Below are 13641 nucleotides of genomic sequence, written 5' to 3'. Positions count from 1 at the left end.
CCTTAGGGCGTCCTTTCACTGGGGGCACGAGCAGGCCCAGTTCCCAGAGGGCCTGTGGCGGGCACAGACAAGCACGGGAGCAGAGGCACAAGGGAACAAGTGCGCTCCGCAGAGTGTCTCTATTTTGCATTCCTGTTGCCTCAATCATATTTCCCAGTTGTACAGGGAGGAGGGTGGTATTAGCATTGCCAAGTTGAAGAGATTGTCGGACACTCGCCGAACAGTTATCCCAGCAGTGGTACAGACCACAAACGCCTATGGGCGATAGTTCTCAGCAATTTTCATCAGCTTTACATGCATGGTGGATGAATGCCAGGCGGCGTCCAGGTTATATCAGACCTGATGGTGGAGCCCCGCCACAACCTAGCCCGGGGGGCATGAGCAGGCTCAGGGATCTCGGGAGGGGGTGGGTGTTGTCCGTGATGTAGTGCGCAGGCTGCTAACTGGCGATACAGCAGCCTAGAGTGAGTGGGGGCACCGGAGGAAGCCTACAGAGGAGTCACTAGTAGTTGGGTTGCCCGCTGCACAGCACCAGCAGCTGGAACATGACCGTGCAGAGTCCAGCATTTCATGTCCGCTTCTCTGGCGGTCTCCAGCTGGGGAGCTGCGTGCAGCACAGAGCAGTACGGGTGTTGCTGCACTCCAAGGCCCTTGCAGTTTGGGGGATAATCGGGTACTCACAGTTTCAATGGTGTGGGACCCTGCCACTGCATACGTTGTGGGGCTGGCAGCAGTATGGCGTAGGCCATCATCCTCAGGTGTACCTTGGGAGCTCGCTGAGCACAGGTGGGTCTGCACGGGCCAAGCCCCTCCACACAGTGTCGCCGGCCTGGTCCCACCATCTGACCTCCCCAGAAAGCCAACAGGACTAGGTGGCCCAGGGAGCAGTGGCGTAGTTCGCTGTCGAGACTCTGGGCCATCCCCACACCGCCACCCTATGCTGGGTAGTGTAGCTGTCTTATGGTGAGGCCACACTTCCCCTCTGTTGGCCCCGCCCAGAGTCCAGGGATATTTACCACTCCACAGAGGCCAAAATAACTGCAAATCAGCAGGCACTGATACAGCGATGGCCTCCTGCCACTGTGTCAGGAGGGCTACGACGAGCCTGTGTCAAGGATGTCGTAGGATTTAAGAAGCAGGCAGGCAGAGCTTCCATAGTGAGCAGCCATTTTGCAGCCCAGCTAGGCACGCCCCAATTTCTCCTTTTATTTTTCACACCATCCTCTAGGTTTAAACTTTGAGTGGAGCAGGATGCAGATACCTACATAAGATCCACATTATTATTCTTTGTGATTCATAGCGTCTCAGTATTGTGAAAATTTGTCAGCATTAAAATTTTGTAGTGGTCTTAACAAAGAACAGTCATTGTATTTTTTCATTGGCAGCTTGTGTATGTACGACTTGTAATAAAAATACAATACAGGTCCCTGTTTTTATGTCTTCTTTTATGCGTTGATTTTTTGGCAGGTTTGAATTCCGATACCACCAATACACTTTCAATTACCATCTGTCCGTTACTCTTTCTTGTATTCTCCTACCGCTTCTTTTTGTTTCCCTCCCTTCACCTCCTATTGGTCCTGCTGTGTATTTCCTTTGTGTTTTGCACCCTAACTGATCATTAATCCATCACCTTGTCATTAGTCTGCTACAGATTTGTTTTACCCCATTTGCTTGCCTCCTTGGCTTTTTTTTTCAACTATCTTGTGTTTAGGAATTGTACTGTGTTTTGGTATAATAGTTTCTCTGCCACCTCGGATGTCATCACAAGGTTGTGGGGATTAAGTTTTTCTTTTTCTAAAAATAAAAAATGATCTACAATTCATCTTGACAGCTCATCCACTTCGCTGTTAGTAAAAATTGTACCATATTTGTGTTCTTGTTGTCTTACATTTGCATGGCTTTGCAAAGTGCCTTTGCAACATCTGTTCTTGATAGACCCCCAAATGCCACCTGGAAAAGAAACCAGAAACATATCCCAGCATCTTCAGATCATAGTTTTTTTCACATCCTAGTGCAGAATGTAGTTGTTAAAGAATCTGCCAACCTAAGACCTAATCAATTCTCCCCAAGGCACCTCTACACATGAGTCTTAAGGTAGTTGATCCTCTCGTTTAGTAGTGCATGTATCAAAATCTTGTCAGCACATGGTAAGATGTTCCCAAACTCTTTGAGAGCCTACTCTCTTAGCCATTTCATATTTATTAAAGGATTCAGTATGTTTTTTTAATAACTTAAAAAAGGAATGAACATATGCAACTGAAGACTAATAATAAGTCTAGATTGAGTTGACAGGCAGCCAAATTGATGGCCATGATAATATTTATCCTCACACATGCTTGGCTGCGGTCAAGCAGGGCCATAGGTGATGTATTTGAGCCAGCATCACAAACAAGACAATCTCATCAACAGTCATGAACGTTTTGTGATTAGAGATAATCTGACTCCGACAAGCCCCACCAGCCAAGTAAATCACAGAAATACTTGTGGCAATCCACAGCAGGAGTACTGCAGCGGAGGAGACCCTCTCCTTCTAGTCGAACCTAAGCCTCTTTAGTGATCTGAAATCAAATGTTCTCTGCACCACCCGTGTGGACGAATATTGGGATTCTGGAAGAGATGGCCATAGACTGCTTTGATTTATGAGTCCTTTATTTCAACACATTGTTGCACTTCCTCCTGTTAAATAGAAAAACACCCAGCACTCCTTCACATACCTTTCCCACCACACACCCACACATATTTTGGGAACATGGTTTTTGGCTCTGTTAAAGAAAATAGCTTTACAGAGTGTCCCATCTTTGGAAAGAGCAGTGTTCTTACGTCTAGTAATTTCTAATATCCAAGAAATGCAGTGGTCTCTGGTTTATCCTGGATCTGCATTTACTGAATACATTTGTCAGGAAACAGACTCAGGGTCAGGGTTTATCAGTTTTTGCAGACCTTCAGGATGTGTATTTTTTTGTCTTTTCAAGTGTGCCCTAAATGTCCATAGAGTTTTATAGCAGTCGAAGTGCTATCACTTGGGTTAAAGTAGACCTCCAGAGTTTCTTTTTTTTAACTGTGATTGCTGCTGTTGCAGCACATCTTTTTGAGACAGCAAATACACACCCTCCCTTCCCTGGATAATTTGTCGTCCATGGTGCGATTTACCAAGATGAGTTTGGAGCACCTTCAAAGGTTTGTCTCTGAAGGTTTCTATGTGAATGTGAAGCTTTCTTGTTTGTGAAGTTCTGATACATCTCTTCATATATTATAGGGTTCCGTCTGTGCCAAAGAGGTTTTCTGTAAGTCTGAGCAACAAAATCTCACTCCTCTTTTTCCATGGAGTTTCCCAAAATTGAGTCGCTGTGGGTGGGGGTCAGTCTGCATTGGATGTTTGTGCTTCATTTTGCTTTCTGGCCATTCCCTTTCATGTCCAGAGTGCATTTATGGATCAGGCATCACAAGTCAACGATCACCCTGACTGCTTTATCTGTATATTCTGGATCTCTGTCTAGTCTCATTAGAAGCTCCCACTGAGGGAAAACCTCCTGTCTCAGAAAGGGAACTCAGTGTTCCATCTAAGCATGAACATTTATATGGGGTTTAGTCTTTTTACATAATAAAGTAATGGAATTGCTTTTGGCATATGGTCACCCTTGCAGATGAAGGTTTTCTGAATGATACGCACATAGGAATGTGAACATTCTCTTAGTAGATTGGACAGTCCTCCAGTTTGTACAGGACTGCGCTTAATATAGTTATGTAGCAGCAACTTTAACCTTAGCTTGTATCCAACAGTTGGGATTGGGGACTCCCCATCCAAGCCATTGTGTACATCTAATTCTGTTGTAAGGTTTCCAGATGACTGTGTGCATGCCCATGTTTCCCTATTCCAGGTTTTGGTGCTTACAATTACATGGTGATTCATTTTGGAACATTTACTTCCCTATTGCAAATTCTGATGTTAGATTGTTTTTCTTGCACTCATTACTGTGTCTAGGAGCGTGTTGAACCTACTGAGTTCTGTGAAATCCTAATCAGTTTTTGTCCTAAAGAAAGTCTGTTTTCTCATGAAAGGTGGAATCTGAATTCTGTCTTGCACAGAAGATCGTACTACCTTCTTTTATCTACTTCCTCATCCTTTGAAGGTAGATGAACACATCTTTAATCTTGAAGCATATAGTTTGTATCTGCCATGGACTGAAGGCCAACTCTTTGTGCCTTCTCCAGAGTTTTTGAAGGATCAGAATGGGGACTAAATGTATGCTATCCAGATGGCTTCTGTTAACTATTAAAATAAGTTATGAATTGCATGCAGAGATATTGTCACGGGCAACATGATTCACTCTACAAAAGGTCTATCTGACAGACAGCAATTTGGTTCTTGGATCACATTTTCACAATTCACAATGTATTGCCTCAAATAATTAAGCAGAGGTGTGTTATGGATGGCTAGTGCTCCAGAACGTTTGTTGGTGTGTGTGTGTGTGTGTGTATGCGTGTGTACATATTTATAATTATATGTTTTTTCACAAAAAGGAGTTTACTTGTTATTAAGAAAAACAACCGCTCATAGATAAGTGCAGTCAAGATTGTCCGCCCAAGAAGAGATTCAAAAGGCATAAGCCAAATTCACTCAGGGAAGGCCATGGGGCCCAATGGGATCCCCATCTAATTCTTAAAAGCAACTGCCTCACACGTTGCCCCTCATCTGCGCGCCATGTACAATGAAAGCTACGAGCATGGGAAGCTGCCCAGTGACCAGCGAGTAGCATCTATAGTGGTAATCCGTAAGCCAGGGAAGCCTGGTGACCAGTGCGGTTCCTACCGGCTGATTTCATTGATCAACGCGGAAGCTAAGATCCTAGCTAAAGTTCTAGCCACCAGATTGGTTCCGGTTATCTCATCGTTGGTGCATCCTGACCAGCCTGGGTTTATGCCGGAGAGAAATACAGCACTGAACATCCGCCAACTTAACAATGTGCTGGCGTGGAGGGAATTCCTGGAAGAAGATGCTGTGGTGCTATCACGAGATGCCTCCATGGCGTTTGATTCCATTGAGTGGCCGTACTTATTCGAAGTCTTGACCAAGATGGGATTTGGCCCAAAATTTTTAGGCTGGATTAAAATACTTTACACAGATATACAGGGCCAAGTGAGAGTTAATAACTATACCTCACGAATATTCACGCTGCGAAGGGGAACCCGGCAGGGCTGTCCTCTGTCCCCATTGATATTTTCCTTGATGCTGGAACTGCTGGCCGCCTGGATCCGTCGAGATGTGATGGTGAGGGGCCTAAAATGGGCAGAGGGTCAGGAAGATCGGATATCCCTGTACGCAGATGATATCTTGCTGTACCTAGCCTCCCCATATAAGTCCATTCGCGGTGTTCTGGATATCTTCACAAACTTTGGAAAGTACTCGGGTTATCAAATAGACTGGAGCAAATCTGTACTGTTTATGTTCCTGGGGCAGGCCCCCCGTCTCCCACCAAATTGCGCAATCGAGGTGGCAGTGGAGGGCTTTCGGTACTTGGGAATATATGCCACATCTGACCCTACCCTCTTTTAAGATCGTAACCTGGCCCCCCCCACTGGCCTGGCTCAAAACAGATCTTAAACATTGGAGATCCTTGCCCTTGTCACTGATAGGTCGTGCTGCCCTGTTTAAGATGCTGGCACTCCCCCGCTTCTTATATATTCTCCAGAATTACCCATATCGAGTTCCAGACACGTATTTCTCAGAGGTGGAGAGTGAGGTTAGAACCCTGCTCTGGGATGGAAGGGCCCCCCACATTGCCACCAAAAAATTAACGAAAGGCTGGTACGATGGAGGAATAGCCCTCCCAGACCTCAGACTCTACTACTGGGCCTCGCACCTAGTGGTGATAAACCGGTGAATATACCGCTCTCCTAATGATCCTGCATACATGCTGGACAGATATCAGACTGGGCGATCTGGTTACCTGGGAGCACTGTACTCTAAAGTGAAGCGAGGGCGATATTTTGGGCCACTCTCTCATACTGAAGCTATCTGGCATCAGGCCAACTCCCGACTAGGGTGGTCAAACGTCCTCACAAAAGCAACGCCACTATGGTATGCCCAAAGGTTGGGTTCTCTCTGCCATCAACCCGGCTTTGACAAGTGGGACACCATCGTGATTTCCGTAGTCAGAGACATGATCAAAAAGGGGTCGATCCACAGTTTTAAGGAGCTTCAGGACCAATACACGATGGCGCAGGGGGAACAGTTTAGATACATGCAGATCCGGCACGCCCTCACCACAGCCCTGCTGAACCCCGAAGAGTTACCAGAGTCGTCACAGTTGGAAGATCGGCTTCTAGATGGGCAACTACATTCCAAAGCCATTTCATTGACCTATAAAAAAATTGTGTAATAACATACTTGACACATTACACAAGCTCAGAGAGCAGTGGGAGGGAGACCTGGGATCAGTCGAAGATGAAGACTGGCAGGCTGCCCTGATGTCCCCTAGAGAGGCAGCCATCACCCTCCGCTTCCGATTGATACAATTCAAAATTCTCCATAGATGATATTTAACGGGAGTGACATTGGCAAAGATAGGGGCCAGGGCTGATTCACTCTGTCTCAGGGGTTGCAGCCACACAGCTACCTTTTATCATACGGTATGGGAATGCCCGCAGCTTCTACAGATATGGGAGGGGGCCACGACTCATATCCAAACGGCCCTGGGGAAAGCATTGACTCTTACACCGGGGTTGGGGCCTGTTTAATATATGGGCGGCAACGGATCTTACAGAGGTGGAACAACAACTAGCTACACTTGGATACACCCTTGTCAAAAGAGAAATAGCTAAGGGGTGGGGGGCGGCAAGTTCTCCAACTACGCAAGCATGGTTACAGGAAGTTGATAAATGTATGATTGCAGAAAAGGACGTTTTTACAATTCGGGGATGCCCAAAGAAGTGGGACAGGAAATGGGGCAAATGGAACGTATATCGTGGTAATCTCTGTATCTCCCCAACGTTGGAACTTGAAATGAGGCGTAATAGAGATCGAGCGCAGATAACATGTAAAAGTGACTTTCTTCCCCCGTTAATGTACTGATATATTAATTGCTTGCTGAAAAATTGATTCCAATATATGCATAACTACGCATGAAACTAATAAAAAGAATAAAAAAATTAAAAAAAAGATTGTCCGCCCAAGAAAAATTCCAGGCTGCGGTTATTACATAATTAGTACTTAACAGACATCAATGCATTCAAGCAATGCAAACATATCTTCTTACGGGAGTGCCAGGGCTCTGTGCTATGGGAGACACCTCGGGAATAAAGGCACATATTAGCCCTTTTTGAGGGTAATCCGAAAAAGAAGTGATGGTCCCCCCGCCCTCTCTTTTGGTATTCTGAACTATTGTTTAAGATTAACATAAGGAGTTGACCTTGTAAATTACCTTCGTATTGGTAATGGATGCTTTAAAAATTTCAATGACTGACTAGATCTGACCTCTATTCCTATAGAGTAATAACAGCAAAGACGATGATGTCTTCTATGATCCTTGCGATGAATGGGAACCTGATCTGGCAAGAACACCAGAGACTTCATTTTCAAGGCGAAGGTAACAAATGGCATGGAATGAGAAGTCTTCACAGTGTTTCCTAACCTTAACAATTAATCAGGTGTAAAATGTTGGTGTTTTTAAAAGAACCAAAAAGAAATCGCTCTCCATTAGGTACTGTGTATAACAATTGGAAATATGTTTTCTTGTTGTAGTATTGCCAGTTAAAAGACCAGTTTGCCACATCAATTTATCTATTTTTCTTAAAAAAAAAAAAAAAGGAAAAAAAGCTGTTTATGAGCAACAAACAATTCCATGTCAGACTTGTAGTTTGCAAATTTAGGCGAGCCTTTTAGGATGCTAGGATTCAGGGGCACAATGTGTCTAGGCAGACTTTTTTCACCAGTGCTGATCAAATCATCCACCGCTTGTGGAAAACCTTTTCAAGCATCAGAAGGGCAAAATAAAATATCCTAGCTAACTTGAAGGAAAGTTTTCAATTCGATTAAGGACACACAGATGAGGATTATGCCTTATTTCTTTATTTCGATTCAAGCAGCAACCAGCAACTAACTACACTTCCCAGGATCCATTTGGAAAACAGTAGTACAACAAAGAACGAGTGAAAATCAATAATGCTACATGTAATCCTGTTTCACTAGACCTTCTCTCTTTCTTCCTGCGAACTCAGCCACTGTCTTCCATACTAGATTTTCCCCTGTTTATGTTATGTACCCATTGAATAAGGAAAAGCAGTAAGCTTTGTTATGTCTTAGTCAAAACATTGCAACAATAACAAATATGAGTTATGCTTGCAACTAGGTAAACATCACATTATTAACTGGTGTCAGTTCACCTACTTAAGATTTCATGTGTTGCGTCTCCAAACCAACGATATAGGATCCTTGAGACATACATCGGGAATGGAACAAGTCTCACCTCAGTACCCTTAATAGAACTGGAACGTTTTTAACGGGTTACTTAGGAAATTTTGTATTCTATGTTAGGACCAAAGGCTACGCCATATCACCCAACCAATTGAAATAAAATTGCTTGAATGCCTCTAGGCCGGCCCCCCGAGAAGGTGTTTGAGGCCATAGCCCCTCTTATCAAATGAGCTCCAAATTTAGAGATGCCTATTCTTGCCTCTTGCAAGATCCATCTCGCCCATCTAGCAGTGATAGTATAATTAAATCACCTTGAATGGCTTTCTGATAGCAGTAAGCAGTTGTGATAATCCTGGAGGTGTGAACTCTTCCATCATAGCTTTAGAAGTCTTAATAAAATATAACACACATAATTTAGTAGTACTCCCAAACTTCGGATAAGATGATATGCTGATATTGCATTTAGTATATATAGCTATGGGAAACATATCCCATGTGGAGTAAACTTCCTTCCCGCCATGTCCAGAGCCTTGACATCCGATACTCTTAAACAATATCAAGCAGAGAAGCCTAGGCAATTTACCTCCCAACCCCTTTCGGGAGAGGAACTCTGTAAAAAATTTAAAAAAAATGGGTTGTTGGTTTAGTGGGAAGGAAACCATTCTCAAGCAACAACCACAATCCTTGTCAGGGTGAACCACACAATTAACCTGTGCTTAACCCTCTGGTAGCTAGGCACAAAAGCATTCAGGATTAACTTATGTAGTACACAAACAGTAATAAAGTGATAAAGTAATATAGTGAAAAAGCAACACAAGTAAAAAATCCCAAACCAAACTAGAAAAGCAGAGAAAATTTAGATAAATAAAATGACTAGAAAACTAAAGAATCCAATCAGTAGAGCCGCAGTTATGAATTTCTAAAGTTTTTAGTGAAAACTGACTTCTAAAGTAACAAACCGGCAACCATGGGTATCTGGCAGCCATGGTCTGTGCAGGTAACAGCGGTGGGGCCGGGTTAGAGGGGGATTTTAAGGGATGATGCTGAGGGAAAATTAAATCCATGATTAATTCTCACTCTGCATTGTCTCTTGCAATCCCCCCTTACCCGGCCCCACCGCTGTTACCTGCATGGACCGCGGCTGGTATCTGGTCACGGAATACTGGGGCAAAGTCAAAAGTAAAGGCCAACTGCGATAGAGCGTGGTTCGTCTACACAAGATGAATTGGGCCCAGTCTCTGCTTACCTTTGGACTTAGAAGAAATTTCGAAGAAAAGTTCATGAGAAGGTAAAGTTTAGTGAGGCAAGGCAGTCGGCTGTGTTGGAGGAGGCGTCTGCAGGGATTTCTGCATTTGGACTTAGTCTCTCTTTTATTTTTAATGGATATTATTTTTCAAATAGCTCATATGAGGCAGAGCTCTGTATCCCAGAAACTTCTGCTTAAGAATCTTACATCATCATGACTTTGACTTTTAAAGAAACATAATCAAGGAAAAATGAAAAGCAATACAGATAACTTAGTCTCTTTTTATGAAGCCTGAAATTTCCAGCAGGACAACACTGCAGGCTGTAGTGTAAGAGGGCTCTACGGGGCCAGATACTGTTACTCAGAGGTCCTGCTAAACAGGCTTTCCTGCTTCAGAGAAGAACGTAGTGGGAGCTTTGGCAAAGTCATGCCGACTGGAGATGCCCCTCGGGTGGGACAGCAGGCAAGTAGGTCCTGGTCTTCTGTTGGCTCACAGGCCGCTTTTTGGTGAAAAAGTTTCTAAGTCCCTACTTTTAGGGTTTGGCTGGAGCAGCACCTTCACCACCACAACCAAGGGTCCAGGACAGGTTGGGCACCACTTGGGGTATTAGAACTCACTGAAGCAGAGGCCAGTCGCAGGGCTCTAGGTCTCCGGAACTTATCCTCCTGTAGCTCACACACGAGACCAGCCAACTAGCCCTTGGCGTCACTCTCTCTATTCCAGGATTCAAGCACCAAGGCAGCCCTTAAGCAGTAGAGCAGTTCTCTGAAGTACAAGGAAGGCTTCAAGCAGCAGGGCAGCCCTCTGATAGCTGCAGGGCAGCCCTCAGAGGTACAAAGCAGGCCTCAAGAATCAGGACAGTCCTATAGAGTACAAGGCAGTCCTTCCGGTGTCCTCTGCAGGTCCATAAGTGTACTTAAAAGTATTTCAAGAGGTCCAGTATTTATGCTTTGTGCAATTCTTTGAAGTAGGAAAACCTACTAGGCTATCCCCCACACCTGGTTCTGAAAAGTTCCTTGCTTCCCCTTTCAAGGCTACAAGTAGTTTGAGGTGACGAGACTGGTGTCAAATTCTTTTGTGAGTGTGCTGGAAGCAGCCTTTTGAAATGTATGTGGGACAGGGAACAGCTCTGCCTCCCAACATCTAAACTCCCTTTGTCTCTGTCTGCGAGGAATACACAAATGCCAACTGCCAAGCTATTCACCGTCACCTGACCTGTGACACAGGCGCTAAATGGTTGGGACAAGAAAATGACAAGTTTCTAAAAGTGGCATTTTCAGAATTGTGACTTAAAATTTTACTCTACCATTAAAGAGTATTTTAAATTACTATCATTTGAGACTAAACATGACATTTCTATCTGAATCAGTAGTTAGGAGATGTAATGAGGTAACCCAATGTTATCCTATGTGAGAGGAAATTGGATTTCTCTTTTTTTTTTCACTGCTAGGACAAGTAAAACTTAAAAAACAGGCTTACCTTTGAAATGCAATCTTAGGGGTGACTTATATGTATCAAAAAGAAATGTTTCTGCCTAGCAAAAAGTATATTTTGCCAGCCAGGTCAAAGTGGCAGTTTTAAAACTGCACTTCAGGCTGCAATGGCAGACCTGGGACATGTTTTGAAGTGCTACTTTAGTGGGTGGCGCAATGAGTACTGCAGGCCCACAAATGGCATTTAATTTACAGGCCCTTGGAACATGGACCACATACTAGGGACGTATAAGTAAATTAAATGTGCCAATCCAGTGTAAGCCAATTGGACTATGCTTTAGAGTGTGTTAACACTGGTTAGCTGTGGTGAAGTTCTCAGAGTCCTAATGCCAACAAAAATGAATTTTCGAAAATAGGAGTGAAGAAGGCAAAAAGGTGAGTGGAAGACAACACCGTGAAGGACAGGTTAAACATGTATCCCCTCCCTCTGAAAGTAGGGAGAACTAAAAACTGCCATGGGAGTTCCCATCACTAAGGTAGAAGAACCTTGAAAGTCCATCAGCATTGGAGTGGTCAGATCCAGGGCGGTATTCCGCCATAAAGTCTATTCCCATAGGGAGATTGACCACATCAAGTTTGGGATTCTAACCCCTCATCTGCATGAGCCATCTGAGGGCCTGTGGTGTGTCGGAACCCGGAAGTGAATCCCAAGTAGGTATGGTTGCAACTTCTTTAGTACCCAGACCACAGCAAAAGCTTCTCTCTCAATAACACTCCACCTCTGGGTACTAACCTCATACTGGTAAAGGCTACAGGTTGGTCTAGGCCCTCTTCATTTTGCTGTGAGCACAGCCTCTATGCCATGCACTGAAGCAGCTGTCTCCACAATGAACTCCTTGGAGTAGTCAGGGGCCTTGAATATTGGTGATGTAACATGGCCTCCTTGAGGGTATCAATGGCTTTCTGACAGGCCTCCGTCCAGATCACCTTTTTGGGATGTGGCCCAAGAAGGCCCTCACTTTAGTCTGAGTCTTGGAGGGTCGGGTTCCCAAGCTAGGATAGTCCTAATTTTGGATTGGAGGGGCTGCACCTTGCCTCCGCCCACTAGGTGTCCCAGCTTTCCTATCTGGCACTTGCTGGCCTTAATAGTGAGGCCTGCCTGTTGCAGGGCCATTCAGCACCTCTTTGAAGTGGAACAGGTGATCCTCCCAGCTAGAACTAAAGACCGCAATGTCATCCAGGTTGGCGGCACTAAAAAGCCTGCATCCTAGCCATGACCATGTTGCTCAGCCTCTGGAAGTTGGCTGGGGCAGTATTTAACCCAAAGGTCATCACTTTGCATTGGAAGTGGCCCTATGGGGTGGAGAATGCAGACCTCTCCTTAACCCCCTTCGTTAGGGCAATCTGCCAGTACCCTGATATTAAAGAAAAGGTCATTAGGAACTTGTCAGCTCCCAACCTATCAATGATGTCATCAGCTCGGGGATGGCGTGAGCATCCGTTTTTGTAACTGAGTTTAGCCCCTTAGATTCCACACACAACCTGAGTGCTGGGGCAACCTTGGCTGCTAGCACCTGTTCTGCTCGATTTTCCCGGCCTTCTTGTGAGGAAAGGTGATTGAATGTGACTTCAGTCTCTTACCATTCAAGTCTAAGGGTTAGAGTAGTGAATGGAGCCTATTTACTAGGCACTTCGACATGATCCTGTGCTCTTCCCCATAGATCAGGGCTTGCACACATAGCCTAGGGGATAGATTCGTTAGTATTAGGGATAACCTGTCCTGTAGTGAGGGTATTTCATGGAGCCGTGCTGAATTCAGGCCTGGTAGGCCTCAAACGGGAGAGACTCCATCTTTCTTTCTGCTCCGGCAGCTTGGGATGCTTCTAGGTCAAATGTAATGTTTTAGTTATGAGGTGTTATTCGCTTGGAGAGAACCGGTTCAGGCCGGCCCTTATCGAAGGATTGTATTTTTCTTCATACCGAAGACACTACATCAGGCCGGCCGGCTGGGAACGTGTCCTTGGTACGGGGAGGTACAAGAATTTGGTGGGCGGCAGGTTACGGGCCGGAAGTTTCCATGAGGAAACACACCTCTATATTAGTGAAAGTCTGAGGCAGTTACATGTTCAGTCCGTAGGCAGCATCTAGCCATTAGCAGTAAAGCTACTACTTATTCCAGGGAAGACAGACGCCATCTTGGAGGCGGAGAAAACCCGAGAGACAAATACTCTCCTAGCAGAATAGCCAGAGAGGAGAGAGTAGCCGATAAGGAAGAGGTCCCAGTGACTCGGAGAAGGATGACTGCGGAGGTGTGACTTCCAGGCGAGCCGAGGCACAGACGAGAAGGGAACCTAGATGACCACTGAGTGCAGGCTACACACTACTAAGGTGATGTCGACCCTTTCTTATTAGAGTGCACAACTTAATCTTTCACTTTTCTTTGCAGGTTATGTGTTATATTGTAATGTTATGTGATTGCGTATGTAATGAGTAATAAAGTACCCAGTTTGTAGTGAACCAACATGTGCTGCGTGTTCTTGTATGAGAG

The 13641-nt window shown here is 44.9% G+C and overlaps 1 protein-coding gene across 2 annotated transcripts in view; it reads left to right on the top strand.

The window, feature by feature from the left end:
* The window catches only part of KIF14 (kinesin family member 14), a 624724-nt gene that overhangs the window by 353910 nt on the left and 257173 nt on the right, over window positions 1-13641 (top strand). For both annotated transcript variants that reach the window (XM_085601461.1, XM_085601462.1), the window contains one exon: window positions 7489-7586. In XM_085601461.1, coding sequence (XP_085457587.1) covers window positions 7489-7586 — 98 coding nt within the window. The remainder of the gene's footprint in view (window positions 1-7488; window positions 7587-13641) is intronic.

This window comes from Triturus cristatus, chromosome 4_2 (genome assembly GCF_964204655.1).
Source record: "Triturus cristatus chromosome 4_2, aTriCri1.1, whole genome shotgun sequence".
Classification (NCBI taxonomy): domain Eukaryota; kingdom Metazoa; phylum Chordata; class Amphibia; order Caudata; family Salamandridae; genus Triturus; species Triturus cristatus.
Note: the sequence above shows the minus strand (reverse complement) of the source record. Positions and strands in the feature narration are given on the sequence as shown.